Source organism: Ostrinia furnacalis, unplaced genomic scaffold, assembly GCF_004193835.3.
Source record: "Ostrinia furnacalis isolate ACB-3 unplaced genomic scaffold, ASM419383v2 OfSCF6932, whole genome shotgun sequence".
NCBI lineage: Eukaryota > Metazoa > Arthropoda > Insecta > Lepidoptera > Crambidae > Ostrinia > Ostrinia furnacalis.
In genome coordinates this window covers 1,157,487-1,173,877 of record NW_021137171.1, presented here as the reverse complement: position 1 = coordinate 1,173,877, position 16,391 = coordinate 1,157,487, and the positions used below count along the sequence as shown (strand labels likewise).

Below are 16,391 nucleotides of genomic sequence, written 5' to 3'. Positions count from 1 at the left end.
GAACTTTTTGCTCTAACAGCCATCAACTATGCCCACTGCCACTAGAAGTTTGGCAAAATAATGCCCGTTTTCACCATCAATCCCTAATTTTAAGTGATGGTGAAACTTAACAGGAATTTTGTTATCATAGGGGTCACTTAAAAATTAGGCATTGATGGTGAAAACGGACATAAGTCTTTTTTCAATTTTGACGAAGATTTGGCGGTAGACGTCAAAAATATTTGCAGCAAATTAACCATTATTGGGTTCTTCAAATGCCTCCTTTTTTCTCTAAAGTTCACTAGTTACAGCATAAATAAAAAACAATACTATTACTTTATAAAAATGTATTATACTAAGTAGGTATTCAAATTAAAAATTGAGTGAAATTAAATCCTCATAATGTTCAAAAAGATTTACCTACACCTACTTATTTTGATATATTTTCCAGTTTTCGCGTGTCGCCCGTTGCAAAACAAATAAACAAACGATGCTTGCTTAAGGGAAGCAGCAAATCGAACGCACAGCGTTGAATAGAGCTTTGTAGTTGGTTCGTGTCACCCTGTGTGTCCACGGGCTCTATGAGACATCATAGTAATGTTTGTGAATACTGGCGAGTATGTCGTTAAACCCCGTGTTTCTATTTTAATCTATCTTAATATAGTTTCCATGGCTAGTGACGTGGTATTTAGGGGGTAGGTGGTTATGTGCAAGGTTGATGCAGACTAGCGTCCCATCTTTTTGTATTCTGATCTTGGCTTCGCACCCCTTCTTACGAGATGAGCAGTACCAAATTTGGCAGGTCTTGTTCGCTCTTGAGAAGGTATAGTTCTCTACCATCGCGACCTGCCCCTGACTGGAACCTATGTATATGTATCCTTTATCTGAAAAACAAAGATTTAGTTTTCTTAGGATATTTAAGGGGACTATTCCCACCTCTCGTTCCCACCACTGCAACTCCTGTGTAGCCAGGATCTACAGCTTGACCGCCACAAAAACCCAACCAATGAAGGTCAAGTTTGTCCCGGGGGAAAGTTAAACTGTCATTGGACCCGCAACGAAATTAATCAGAAGAACATAGGAGGAGTTCGAAATTAAGGTTCGACTTCCCTACATTGCAAACAAAGGTTTAAAACCTTTAAGAAAAAGATTATGCACCACGGACAATAAATTAAATTAAGGGGGCCTATCTTATGAGCAATTAGCAACTACCTGCCAATAATATTTTGTTTTTTCTTAGGATATGCTGCTTTTTATTTTTGACGCTAAGCAACATAAGACGGGCTGTTGGACAAATACAACGACAGGTCCTGTCCGCTTCTAAGCACTTCCCACAAATTTAACCGACCAGACTGTCAATCGTCAGTCTAGTCAGTGGGAGGCCTGCCTACACTGCTCGTCAGGTCAGTAGTGTGAGGTTAACTTAACACACTGTCACTTAAGTTTGATAAAATGTTAAGGCTGGGTTGCACCATCTTACTTTGCAACGCTGCAACGGGGCGTCTTAGCTAGCTCAGTCTGACACCCCGCTGTTTAGTACTAAGTCCCAGTTCGCCTTCTGCGATGAGGGAGGTGTACCTATCTAGGATGCCTACAGGGATATTGACCAAGGAAACGCACAATCAATAACACAATGACACTTTGTATTTCTAGTTCCACAATGGTTCCTTATTCTAACTTCACTGACTCGAAATTTATTATTACTACAAGTAAGTACTTTACAGGTTATTTCACAATTATAAATTAATGGCACTGAGAGGTATAGCGACGCGCCCGGTTCGCGTCCCGAAACTAGTTTACGTATCCGCGAGAGGGGCGGCGCCCTGTGCGAGGTTTAGCGAGTGTTAGTTTGGATACTTATAACTAGGGGGGTAGGATGTGGTCCGATTAGCTCGAGCCAGAGACTGAAGCCTCGATAGTGAGCGTGACCACTGGGGAAAGGCGTTGGACCTACGGGGCGAGGGGGTGTGAAGTTCAGGAAGGGTGGCAGCAGGATTGCTACCGCAGGTTCGGGATGAGTATCACATGCACTACTCGGTAAGGACGAGAATAGGTAGCTAACAACGATAGAACGTTTCAACAGCAACACGAAGCTTTATGGCTCCGCGGAGGTAAACGAGGTATCGAGTCAAGTTAGTGGGAACAGTGTGGGTAGCAATTCGCTAGGGACTCTGTGCATTGCAACCGAGGGAACAATAGACGCGCGCGCGAACGTCTGGTTGTTGCAATGGCTCCCGAGCGAATGCTANCAACAGCAACACGAAGCTTTATGGCTCCGCGGAGGTAAACGAGGTATCGAGTCAAGTTAGTGGGAACAGTGTGGGTAGCAATTCGCTAGGGACTCTGTGCATTGCAACCGAGGGAACAATAGACGCGCGCGCGAACGTCTGGTTGTTGCAATGGCTCCCGAGCGAATGCTAGGCGCCCTTTTTTTTTTTTTTTGGACGCGCGCTGGTAGCTTGAGGAGCTTTTCCAGCTTCACCGGGCAGAGTGGCGAGTACAGAAGGTACTCTAGCCGTTTGGCGATCGTCGGTCGCAGACCGACGTTCGCGATCGGGCCGTATCGAGCGCATAAGGCGCCCGATCAGTGGCGAACCCAACTAGAGGGTTGCCCACCGCGGTGTTGGACCAAAGTCCAGCCAGCCTACGGCGGGCTCACTCTAGTGGGCCCAATCGAGGGGAGCTAGGCGCCCGCGGTCGCCGCCGTCTCTTATATTAGCTCGGTCCGTGCGGCGTGCGGCCGCGCAGCCGTAGGGTTGTCAAAATCTCTGCGCTCGGTGCTAGGGCTGTCGATGCGTCGCGGGGCGCGTCACAACTTTAACTATAACAAACATAAAAAATCTGTCAACTTTATACAAAAAGCACGGTTACGGTCAAAGTTGAGTGGTGCAACTCAGTGTAAGGTTTTTGACGTTTGTTAAAGTCAAAATAAGGTGGAGCAACCCAGCCTAAGTTTTATTTTAAGTTTTGACAAAGATTTGGCGATAGACGGCAAAAAATAATTACAATAATTCTTCACGTGTCTCCTTATTTTTCTTCACAGTTAACTCGATACAACATAAATTGGGTGAAATGAAATCCTGCATTCCTGATAAATAGTAACTCAAACATTTACTTAAATTTTGATATATTTTCCACTATTAGTGATGTGATATCTCGGTGCTCTATGATTGTGGTCCAAATTGAGGGGGGTGAGATTCCCGTCTTTGTCGATATTGATCCTCGCTTCACACTTGGTCTTGTACCTGGATGAACACTGCCACGTTCTACTATTCCTGTTCGATTTGGAGTAAGTATAGTTGTCAAACATTACGAGCTGCCCTCTGGGTAAGCCTATGTACTCGTACGTGTAATCAGATCCTGAAATATTTGTGTAATTATGTAGAGATACAACCTTAGGGGTAAAATCAAAATTATATTTAGTCCGTCAGACAGATAATAAAAAAGATTTCAAATTCAAATTCAAACTCAAGCGTGACGTAACGCGCCATTTCAACTCGATGTAGCACTGTTATAGATGACCCACGCTGAACTGTCCCACCAAACTCAATGACAGGGGGGCGCTACCATCGTTCAACTATATGGTTTCCAACATGACAAAAATCGGAACCAGCGATCCGGTATTGACGGTGGCGCCCCACTGTCAATGTCATCGATAGGACAGTCCAGTATTTTGGAACTATATTATTTAATTATGAAAGAAAATAAAAAAATATGAGTCTAATATTTTCTAACTATCTGTCTGACGGACAAATAATTTAAATTTTGTCATCTAGCCTATTACGAGCATAACATAAGATTCATCATCATCATTTCAGCTACAGGACGTCCACTGCTGAGCATAGGACTCCCCCAATGACTTCCACATCGCACGGTTGGTTGGTGACTGCATCCAGCGCCTTCCTGCTACCTTTATCAGGTCGTCGGTCCACCTTGTGGGTGGACGTCCCACAACAATAAGATTAATAATAAATAAATAATTAGGTTTCACATTTATATTATATTCCTATAAATGCACACAGCATATAGTATTATAAATACTTAAGAAATAGAATATTGAATAGACTAATTTTACTTTTACTTAAAAAACTTAGCGACTGACATTTAATTGATATTTTTAAACGAATAGAATATTGAAAAAATATATTGAAAAAATATATTCGAATTGGTGGTAGGTGTTATTATTATAAAATCTGTACATTCGAAACATAATGTTATTAAGTAGGTATAATATGCTACATTGTTACTGTAAAGAGGTATTTGCTTATTTACTATCGGTTAACATCACATATTAAATAAATAATTAAATATCTTTGGACATTTCACACTGCGCCTCTACTCCCAAACTAAGCAAAGCGTGTACTATGGGTACTAGACATATAAACATACTTTAATTACTTTTAAACATACATATTATAGACTAGCTTTCCACCCGCGGCGTTGAATTTTGTCGTTCACAGAAAAACTTTATCGCGCGCGTCCCTGTTTCAAAAGCCGCGTTAAAAACTATCCTATGAACTTTCCGGGGACTCAAACTATCTCTATAAAAATTTCATCAAGAACAGTTCAGTGGTTTAGGCGTGAAAGCAAGACAGACAGACAGACAGACAGAGTTACTTTCGCATTTATAATATTAGTATAAAGCCCGGTCTGTGAAAACGTAGAATTTTGTCCAATGACCCTTAGCTAGCTTATCGCTCACGCGTAATTATATTGCTGTCGCGACTGTGCGACTGGCACCCGCAGTGAGTGTGCGAGCGCGATAGCAACATAATTACGCGCGAGCGATAAGGATGGGTAGCTTGGGGTCATTGGACAAAATTCTACGTGCTCACAGACCAGACTATAGAAGTATAGATAATATTTATAGATTAGTATTGATAGATATAGATAGACAGAGCAGATAAAATCGTTAGTACGAACTAAGTATTTTCAACCGGTTTTCTTTGTTCCCGTTTACGCGATTTCCATAAGGTTCTGATGTTGTGTTGTTCCTCTGGCGGCATGCTTGAAATCAACTTTTTATGTTTATGATAACTTTCTCTATTTTTTCTTTTTCGTTCAGCCATTTTTTCTGGGTCTGCTTTGAGTTTTTCTCTATAGCGTCTCGATTTCTCCTTCTCCGACAATTTCGTTTTACCTGAAATGAGATGAAAAAATAATGTTTTAGTATAATAAAAACTACTGTGCGACTTGGTACACATAGGCGGTTATCACACTGCGCCGCGCTCCGCCGTGGAGCGCGTGATTTCATATAAAAAATCACGCGCGCGGACGCGTTGTCAGTGTGAAGTGCCGCGCGTGTTTTCCATACAAACTGAGGTACTTGCATACAATGATTAAATCTGTCGCCCCGCGCTCCGCAGCAGAGCGCGGCGCAGTGTGATAACCGCCATAAAGGTAGTTTTTCCCGTTTTTGATAGCTAACTTTCAATGAATATGCACCTTGGAGTTAAATAATTTTAATTATAAAAAGCATGACTATGAGATAGTATAATATTGTATAATATAATTAAAATACATTAGAAAAAATACAAAAAAGTAAAAGCGTACATTGAGATTACATTTCCATTGATTAAAGTTTCTAATCAAATCCATATTGATACTTATTCTATATCTATGACTATGATATATTTTATGTTAGAGAGAACTACATGCAAGTCTATTCTATTAAGATCTATCTGATATATTGATTTTAAACACGACACAGTTTAAAATTCTTACACTATTACTTTAGTATTCATTTATTTATACCGCTTGGGATAGTAGTTAATTATCAAAACATTTACATTATACATACTCAATTGATCCAATGAAAGGAGCTATTTCGAGAAGCCAGTCGAATAAGTAACACATTATTGATTAATACCCGTTTTCACCATCAATCCCTAATTTTTAAGTGACCTCTATTAAAACAAAATTCCTGTTATGTGTTACCATACCATAGGGGGTCACTTAAAAATTAGGGATTGATGGTGAAAACGGGCATAAGTGACCTGATGATTTTTTTGTGTTTTAGATGGCGCAGTACAATGTACAAGCTACACAGGAATGGCAGTGGTGGGAAATAGAGACGGGAATAATCCCGTTTCCCACATTAATGACCTGTGAAATTAAGACTTCTACTGCTAAATAGCTAATCTAAGTTTCGGCTTCAGGGTTCTCTTCTTCATCCTTCAGGTCCATATTCGGGAAAGACGTTTCTGAACACGAATGACTTTTACATCTTATCACGCACCCATCCTGTGAAAAGATATCAATCTTACATTATTTGGAGGTAGAAGAATACCAGGAGTTGAATTTTTAAAGGCAGATTGGTAGTACGTAAGTAGGTACTATAGATTAGTATAGGTTTCAGTATATCCTGGTACACACTATAATAAAATTTTGGTGACTACGGTGGACATTTTCATAAAGACGGTACTCCTTACAAATTGCAAAAATGTATATAAAAATCGAACCAGGAAGAATTTTTTACTGCTTTGTACTAAGTGATTGATTGTGTTGTGTGTGTAAAATACCACCTATTACTTCATAAAACACAAGAACCTTTATCTTGATATGCTCTCTATACCATACTGCCATAATAAAGCCATGAAAGACCAAACAAACTCACTTTAACGGTGGCACTGCCAAGGCACCCCATCTTGCCGTACTCAGAACACCTCCATATCGTGGAGTCCTTACACTCCTTCTGCTTGAAGTATCTGTGCTCGCCCCATAATAACGCCATGCCTTTGGGCCTCATTACGAAATAAGGGTCGTCGTCAGTGCCAAGATTTTTTTCTGGAATCCATGCTGGAAAGACATACGTGTGGTTAGTTTGGAACAGTTCCAATTTTCAAAGCAAATTGGCCATTATTAAAAGTTCTTTTACGGGACTATTCCCACCTCTCGTTTCCACCGCTGAAACTCCTGTGTAGCCAGGATTAGTTTGACCACCAATAAAAACCCAACCAGTGGGGGCCAAGTTTATCACGGTCAAAAATTAAACTAATTAAGTCTGGACCCGCAACAAAACGAGTTCTTCTAGTAAACGATTTCCACACATAATTGTGAGGATAGGCTACCAAAAAATTTAACAATCCCTCTCACCTTTGCAATAAAGTCCCTGCTTATTGATGTGGTACTTGGGCGGCGGGTGGTTATGGTCCGGGTGGTATTCCAGGAGCGATTCCGTCTCATCGTGAACCCTGATCTTGGCTCGGCACTGGGTGCTCTGCCGGTTGGAGCAGGTCCAGATGTTGGAACGCCGGTTGATCCTGATGAACGTGTAGTCTTGCACCATCGCCAGGATACCCCGGCCGGTCTTTATCAGTTTACACTCGATGTCTGCAAGAATAAGGCATGTTATTATCTATTTAGAGATGACCTAACTAAAATTTTTAGCAGTTTTACTACCAGAACCAAAAGACTAAGAACACACTTAAACTTTGCTGAGCAGTTCATATAGAGGTCGTTGATTTGGACTTCAACAAATTAGTAATGTGCAGTTAGAGTAGGCGCACACCGTTGATTTGTAGTTGGCCGATAGTTGTGCCCGATTTTAAATTGTATGAAGAATCGGCCAAATCGAATCGGCGTAGTGTGCGCACTCCCATACATGCCCATACTGATCAACTGCCCGACTAAACTATCGGCCGACGAAAAATCAACGGTGTGCGCCTACTCTTACAAGTAGCTTTTAGAATTTATACCATATAACAGTGGAATAAACTACACAATGCTAAAAAATTTTGCACTCGTGACTTTTCTCAAAATATACCTGGGAGACACCATACCGAAAAATAGATGTTGGATACTGGGAAAAGGTAAAATAAAACAAACTAACTTTATATTTATTAGTCGAGATAAGTTTGCTGATAACATTTATAAGGCATGTTATGACATCAAACTAAACATTTTTGTTGCGAAATCGAACTTATCACAACTGCTTAAGTTCCGGGCTGTGCTCGCTGAATTTTCTTTTACTAAAGCCCGGTCTGTGAGCACGTAGAATTTTGTCCAATGACCCCTAGCTACCCATCCTTATCGCTCGCGCGTAATTACATATATTGCTGCGCGACTGTGCGACGGGCGGCCGCAGTGAGTGTGCGAGCGCGACAGCAACATAATTACGCGCGAGCGATAAGGATGGGTAGCTTGGGGTCATTGGACAAAATTCTACGTGCTCGCAGACCAAACTATAGAAGTCATAACCGTGCGCTTTTAAATCTCCAATTATTCCATAATCTGTATTAATATAGGTAACATCAATAAATATATCCTTTAATTACACAAACAGATAAGTACATATGCATAAATATGTATGGAGTGATTAAGTTCTCCTGATAAATTCCTACTTTCTGGACACTTTTTATATCTATGATTATATGACTATAATAACAATTATAATATTATAATCAGTGTGTTAACATAAATAGGTAATAAATTTGTTTTTTTCTGAATACTTTGACCATAGGAGGGAGACTAGAACAAATCTGTTTACAGAAGTTATTTTAACATTGTTTAAATATTTTACTTTTGTTTATAAATTATATTGAATAAACTAATTATATGTATTATTCGTACATCATATTATGACGCACTTTTTTGGCATAAAAATCTCTTAAATCAGGCGATATCCATGACCATGTGCTTGCATGATGAGCAGATTCACTTAAAGTATGACTAGATCAAGATCAACATCTTACATTTTCAATACAACGAATACTTATCTTTAGAGGTCAGCAGAATACTGCTAAGGCCAAGTCTCCATCAAGGCAAAGGCGAGAGATAGATCCAAGCCATAAGTAGGCAATTATGCCAATAGAATTTGATAACTATCACCAGATACTAAGGCCCAGTTTGAATTGAGATTTCCAGCTTGAGCGTGCGCATCTTCAACTTAAGGATTTTGATGTGAAAAGTTAACTATGCACCTGGCGGCTGTGACGTCACATNCTACAAAATATCAAGCGCACACGTAAGGCTTTGATTTAAATAAAAAAGTAATGAAATCGGACAAATGGTTTTCAAGTTATGGTTGATTTTCTAAAATTGACTGCCATTTTTGTTAGCTTCGACTTAGAGATGCCAATCATTGTTTTACAATAGCGTAATAAAATTATTAACCTGCTGTGAGAAGGGAATTGAGTATCCTCAAATTAAATCGATATCTTGGCTGACCCATGGATTAATTAGGAATACATTAAAATCGCGCGCGTAAATGCCTAATTCTGGTCAAAATGCCAATTCTGTTTTTCAAGTATTTATGGATTTATTGGTTTTTAAACTATTTTAAACCTTGCTGTGACTCATTGTGTACCCTCAAATTTCATAAAAACGCTATTTTTGTATTATTTATAGTTTTTGTTAGGAACCCCTAAAATAGCAATTTTAATTTTTTTTAAGGAAAGGTAGAGGCCTCAAGATGACAGATATCTAATTAAATTTTATGCTAATCGTAATCTATATGTCAAAACGCAACTTTTGATACCTCTTGCGTAACCGTAGCTCAAAAATAATTTTTCCCCATACAACGACGGGACACCCTGAACAAATCTGTTTACAGAAGTTATTTTAACATTGTTTAAATATTTTACTTTTGTTTATAAATTATATTGAATAAACTAATTATATGTATTATTCGTACATCATATTATGACGCACTTTTTTGGCAAAAAAATCTCTTAAATCAGGCGATATCCATGACCATGTGCTTGNGAGTGATTAAGTTCTCCTGATAAATTCCTACTTTCTGGACACTTTTTATATCTATGATTATATGACTATAATAACAATTATAATATTATAATCAGTGTGTTAACATAAATAGGTAATAAATTTGTTTTTTTCTGAATACTTTGACCATAGGAGGGAGACTAGAACAAATCTGTTTACAGAAGTTATTTTAACATTGTTTAAATATTTTACTTTTGTTTATAAATTATATTGAATAAACTAATTATATGTATTATTCGTACATCATATTATGACGCACTTTTTTGGCATAAAAATCTCTTAAATCAGGCGATATCCATGACCATGTGCTTGCATGATGAGCAGATTCACTTAAAGTATGACTAGATCAAGATCAACATCTTACATTTTCAATACAACGAATACTTATCTTTAGAGGTCAGCAGAATACTGCTAAGGCCAAGTCTCCATCAAGGCAAAGGCGAGAGATAGATCCAAGCCATAAGTAGGCAATTATGCCAATAGAATTTGATAACTATCACCAGATACTAAGGCCCAGTTTGAATTGAGATTTCCAGCTTGAGCGTGCGCATCTTCAACTTAAGGATTTTGATGTGAAAAGTTAACTATGCACCTGGCGGCTGTGACGTCACATCGACCTTCGGTGTGCGAGTAAGTGGGAGAGTGAGTCGCTTTCCAGCGAGGTCCGCAGTTAGCTGATCATATCATACACAAGTCAAATCTCTTCATTCAGAAACTTAGCCTCTAGTCAAGTGTAAATAAACAATACTACTTAGTATATAACTTTACATAAGTCCCATCTGCGTCGATATAATACCGCGGGGGTGGGTGAGTGTGCTTCAGCATGATGCCCAGGAGTTGGTTGTACTTGTTCACCCTCAACCGAGCCTTGCATTGCCTCCCGGACTTGCTGGAGCAAGCCCACGTGTGGGAAATTCTGTTCGCTTTGGAGAACGTGTAGCCGTTCACCATGATTAGCTGTCCTCGCGAGGAGTCTATCACTTTATACCGTGTTTCTGCAACAATTTTACAGGTTAGATATGTTTGTCCTTTTGTTTAAAATTTGATCACCGGCAGTACAGTCAGCGTCAAATTCGTGACATTCAAAATGGCCAAAAAGTTGACAACAGAACTGTAATAAAGACGTGTTGCGAACTTAATGGTTACTTTAGGTAAAGCCTGGTCCGTGAGCACGTAGAATTTTGTCCAATGACCCCAAGCTACCCATCCTTATCGTTCGCGCGTAATTATGTTGCTGTCGCGCTCGCACACTCACTGCGGGCGCCCGTCGCACAGTTGCGACAGCAATATAATTACGCGCGAGCGATATATACATATACAGTGTGAGTCACGTTAAAGTGTACATGAGTATTTCTCAAAAAAAATGTACGTAACGAAACGGTAGTAACGAAATAGTAAGGCCATAACATAAGGCTTGTTATACATTGGCGAAATATTTGAATGCTCTTTATTTATTCAATTCGAAATATTTGTAAGTATGCACCCAAATACGGGGTAATATTAAGGGGTTAGAAATAAAATAAGGAAGTAATCATTCATACTATTTTAATAAAATTATTTTTTGTTCCATCATGTTTATCCATTTTGAGTCGTTCTCTGTAAGCTTNTGGGAAATCCTGTTCGCTTTGGAGAACGTGTAGCCGTTCACCATGATTAGCTGCCCTCGGGAGGAATCTATCACTTTATACCGTGTTTCTGCAACAATTTTACAGGTTAGAGATGTTTGTCCTTTTGTTTAAAATTTGATCACCAGCAGTGTACCTACCATGAGTTTACGTTAGGTGTGCTCGCTAGCGATTACGTCAAAAATCTCTATGAAGTTTTTGTTTCTTGAAAGTAGCCGCTAGGGGCGCTGCACAATATGTCATATTAATTAATATCATTTTTTTACGCAGTCGCTAGCGAGCACACCTAACGTAAACTCATGGTAAGCACACAGTACAGTCAGCGTCAAATTCGTTACATTCAAAATGGCCAAAAAGTTGACAACAGAACTGTAATAAAGACGTGTTGCGAACTTAATGGTTACTTTAGGTAAAGCCTGGTCCGTGAGCACGTAGAATTTTGTCCAATGACCCCAAGCTACCCATCCTTATCGCTCGCGCGTAATTATGTTGCTGTCGCGCTCGCACACTCACTGCGGGCGCCCGTCGCACAGTCGCGACAGCAATATAATTACGCGCGAGCGATATATATATATATAGGTATAACGAATTATTTGACACTCACGCTGCTGATCCAGTCCTGAAATCACACAGCCAGAAATGATTATGAAGCACATACGGATACAAGCGGATATACCCCCATCAATTTCCATTCCTTCATGGTAAGAGGCCTATTCAATGGACCGACGATCTGTTCACCAGGAACGATCTTCTGTGGCAAAGTGTGCATGTGAATGTGGCGCCTTCATGAAATCATTTTCAGGGTAAAATACATACGAGTGGTTCAAATAAATGCACATAAGTTTATTGAAAACATTTTTATTGCCATTTCAAAAATATGATTAAACATCAATGAAAAATATTTTATATAGAATTCAACAACACAGCTTACTACGTAATATTCAACTTGTTTTCAAGTAATTGTTATTCAACCAAACGTAAAATCAACTAGGTACTTACGATAATCTAAAAAACTGACCTAAATTGTTTTTTTGTCATAAACAATACTAAAGTATACACTTCTACAGATTTGTTTTAGAAGTAAAAGATAACTCAGAATTCTTTAAAATAATACATTTTACTATTTAAACTACCTAAAGTGAACAATATACCTAGTAAAAAGCATTAACTAACAAATATTGACATACTTTTAGAGTATGCTCAGCTGCTTCCATAGTAATTCGATGGTAATTGAACTTAATTATTTTAATTGATCCCAGGTTCGATTCAATTTACAAAACAATGTTATAATTTTATTCCGTATTCGTTAATAATGCTGACGTTCCCGGCAAAAATAATACTAATATTCTTGTATGACATTTTAATTCATATCTGCACAGACAACTGCACATAGTTAATAGCCTTTTATTTAATGGTAAAAAAAGAATCACATGTCTTTGAAAAAATCACGAAAAAGCACTTGATTTTCTAAAAAACATTTGCATCGGCCGGGAATCGAACCCGGGCCGCCCGCGTGGCAGGCGAGCATTCTACCACTGAACCACCGATGCTTATTCATTAATCATAAAAATACACACCAGGTCCAGTACTTATCGGTGCGCAAATAGAAAGGCGGAAAGATGTGCGCTCGCGCATCGCTTGACCTCGGCGAGATAGTGATAGGTCACGTTTGAAATTTCGTTATATTACTTTTACTCGGAGAATTTGATCATAATAATATCGAATGATGTATCGTGTGCACAAAAACCAATTATCTGCGATTGTTTGTAAATTAAGACAAAATAATGTTTGTCTAATTATGAGTATTATGACTAACTAACAAGTAAAATTTGTAACAGCGCGTTCATACGGGAACGGGATCCGTTATTAACGATTCGTCAAAAAAGACGATACGTCATGACGGATGGACTTTGATACTGCATTCGGAATCGTGTTTTTTCACGATTCGTCAAAATATCTTTAAAAGACAGAAGAGAGAGAAAATGTGATTTTTAAAAGACGATAGGTGAGATAAGATGTGTCTGTATTTACGAACAATACGATTTGATGCGTAAAAACACTGGCATTTATAAAACATCGTCGCCGTAAAAAAAATACAAATCGTGAAAACAGAATATTCGTCAAAAAACATGAATCGTCCTCGGGTGAACGCGCTGTTTAGTTAAAAAATCATCATAATTATTGACATTTGGGGTACAAAAGAATGTTAAACCAACGTCAGTTATGCGTATGATTCAGGTTGAATTTGCTGATGTTCTGGTGTTCGTCCAGCATGATCCTGGCGGGGCACTTCTGGGACTTCCTTTTAGAGCAGTACCAGCATCGTGACCTCCAGCTGTTGGAAAAGGTGTACCCGTTGAATAGCATCACCGTCTTGCCGTTCACCTTCGTTATCAACTCGTATACTGTAACGAAAAAAAATAAATGTAAATTCAAATTTTAACTTAGGACTTTTTGTCGTTTCGTAAACGCGCGACAACATCGCTACTAACGCGCGTTAGTCGCATTTGCAACGCACTACAGAAGTGATGCCAACGCGCTACTGACGCGCTACAGCAGCGCAACTGCATCGCTACAAAAAGTCGCCGTGGGCGTAGGCCCTTAAGTCTTTGGGTTTTCTGAAATCGTAGTGTTTTGGATTATTTTTTCAATAAATAAAAAACACTACCCCCTTTAGTTAAAAAGGCGCATTTAACACCAAGTCAAAACGGAGTTTCTTAGCTGTCCTTGAGTTAAACTCATATCCGAAAAAAAATTTAGATGCGCTTTTTCAACTATTGGGGATAACACGGTTCTTATTATTTTTACTATTTATCTTTATTATTTATCAGTCAGCACGTGTCGACAGAAATTTTAATAATATTTTAAACATCACGAATTAAAATAACTACAGTAGCAGTGTAAGTTTAAACTGTAAACCTTGAAGTTATAAAGAGAAAAGAAATAGCATAGAGAGAAATTAATAAAGTATTGTCGCTAACCACAATGTCGACCAAAAATAATCTAAGATTGAGTGAGATCTTTAGTTTTTCCTATTATTTATTTACAAAATGGTCAGTTCCACCAGTTTATTCATCGGTTATTATACAAGTAATGCAGATATATCTCGAATGAAATGGACAAACAAATTTGTCGCAGAGTGTACATAATCGACGCGTGGTTTTGTTGCGTGCCCTCCCACAAGCGTAGCAGCGTCCGACCTTCGTACGCGAGGTATTTAATGATGATGATGACTGGATGGCAGCCAACCTTTCGTTAGAAACTTTGAGCTTTGCCCCTTTCTTCCACGGCTTTTCTGAAACCCAAATGTGTAATATATGAGCCAGAAATACAAGGGTAGCCCTAGTTGATCACACCCTCGGAGTAGCAAACAAAAAAAAATGTCAATTCTCATTACTATGAAAATATATCTGAAAAGTGTCTGATAAATAAACAACAATGTATTATTACTATTATTTATTATCATAGATAGAAAGACAGACACTGGTGACTGAGTTTGTTGTGCACTACTGACCACTGAATGATAAAAATATGATTATATTATTGTCTAACTAATCTGATTATTAGTTATAATCTAGGTACTATAGAATAAAATAAAACAATCTAGCTAACAAGTTTTTATTTTTATTACAAAAATCAAATTTTTGTGATCTGCAATTATTGTTTACAATACTTATTCGTTCGTTTCAGCCAAATGACGTCCACTGTTGGACAAAGGCCTCCCCCAAGGTTTTCCACAATGAACGGTCCTGCGCTGCCCGCATCCAGGCTCTTCCCGCGACCTTTACCAGTACTTATTAGCAGTAATAATGTATTAAAGTAATTAAGATTAATAGTATTTGTAATAAAGTTGGTACTGATTTCAGGTCTTTTATTAAATCTACTTGCCCTCGGTTGTTATTAAATGAGTTCGAAACTAAAACTCGATCGAGTTAACTGCGCACCCAGCTGGAATGCGACTCTTTGATCTTCCAAAACGCCTATTTTGACACTTTACACATTGTTTAACGAAAATGACAACCACCGGCTTAGGTATAAAATACTGACAGTTCCTCTTCAAAATATGTAACATTTTGTCGCGACCACCATGCGCTGTTCTTTTGTGAATCTCTAACAGAGCATCATAATATTCTTCGGAGGGTAGAATTTTTATAATAGGATCACCAGTGGATTTTCGTTTGAAAACTAAATACTTTTGTCCTGATACCTGCATAACTTCATAATGGTTTGCGTAAAAGTATTGGTTGTTATACTCGTTGTTTCCCCTGACGTTTAGTCGAGGTGACGCTTCGTACTCCTCAATGTGGCTTATGACTTTACTAATTCTCTTGCGTGTCCATTCTGGTTTTGTGGTCCTCTCGTTGTATAATAGACGAATTTCTTGTTCAAAACCTCGCCTTGAATTAGATTCTCCATCATAATCCATAGCTAGAAGTAGTTTGCATGAATAAAAGTAATACATATTATCAGATAAATACTACACATTCACTAGAGGCCCAGAACAGACGGTGAAACGCAACTGCAACGAAACTGCAACTGCTAGTTACTTTTGAGTTGCATCTAAGTTTCTGCCATAGCGTCCGTTGAGAGACCACACATGACGCGACGCAACTGAAAGTTTCAAACTAGTCGCGTCATGTGTGATCTCTCAACGGACGCGAAGGCATAAACTTAGATGCAACTCAAAAGTAACTAGTAGTTGCAGTTTCGTTGCAGTTGCGTTTCACTGTCTGTTCTGGGCCTTAACCCCTTGGCTTGAGTTGCACCACCTAACTTTGACCGTAACTTTAACGATAACTAGTGATTTTACCCGACTGCGCCAGAAGGATGGTTATGTATAGAGTTTGACAGATGGATAGATAGAAATATTTTATTGACACAAAACATTTAGGTAAGTATTTTCGTATATCTATGTTACGGTATAAATAAATAAATAAATATCCTTAGACATTTTACACTGCGCCTCTAGTCCCAAACTAAGCAAAGTTTGTACTATGGGTACTAGACAACGGATTTAAACATACTTAAATACTTTTTTTTTGTAAATACATACATAGAAAACAC

General features: G+C 38.5%; 2 protein-coding genes and 1 non-coding gene across 3 annotated transcripts; all 3 read right to left on the bottom strand.

Annotated features, from left to right (window-relative positions):
* Nucleotides 1–5,924: 5,924 nt before the first annotated feature.
* On the bottom strand, nucleotides 5,925–10,697 carry LOC114362955 (uncharacterized). Its single transcript, XM_028318544.1, has 4 exons — nucleotides 10,471–10,697; nucleotides 7,075–7,311; nucleotides 6,596–6,777; nucleotides 5,925–6,222 (listed from the first exon to the last, which is right to left on the bottom strand). Exons 1-4 carry the CDS (start codon nucleotides 10,574–10,576, stop codon nucleotides 6,121–6,123), a joined length of 627 nt encoding a protein of 208 aa, XP_028174345.1. The 5' UTR covers nucleotides 10,577–10,697; the 3' UTR covers nucleotides 5,925–6,120.
* Nucleotides 10,698–12,806: 2,109 nt separating this feature from the next.
* On the bottom strand, nucleotides 12,807–12,877 carry TRNAG-GCC (transfer RNA glycine (anticodon GCC)). The gene has a single exon. It is a non-coding gene; the product is annotated as a tRNA-Gly (tRNA).
* A 1,949-nt stretch (nucleotides 12,878–14,826) lies between these two features.
* LOC114362954 (uncharacterized) lies at nucleotides 14,827–15,869 on the bottom strand. Its single transcript, XM_028318543.1, has one exon. It carries the CDS (start codon nucleotides 15,787–15,789, stop codon nucleotides 15,244–15,246), a length of 546 nt encoding a protein of 181 aa, XP_028174344.1. The 5' UTR covers nucleotides 15,790–15,869; the 3' UTR covers nucleotides 14,827–15,243.
* Between the last annotated feature and the right edge of the window lie 522 nt (nucleotides 15,870–16,391).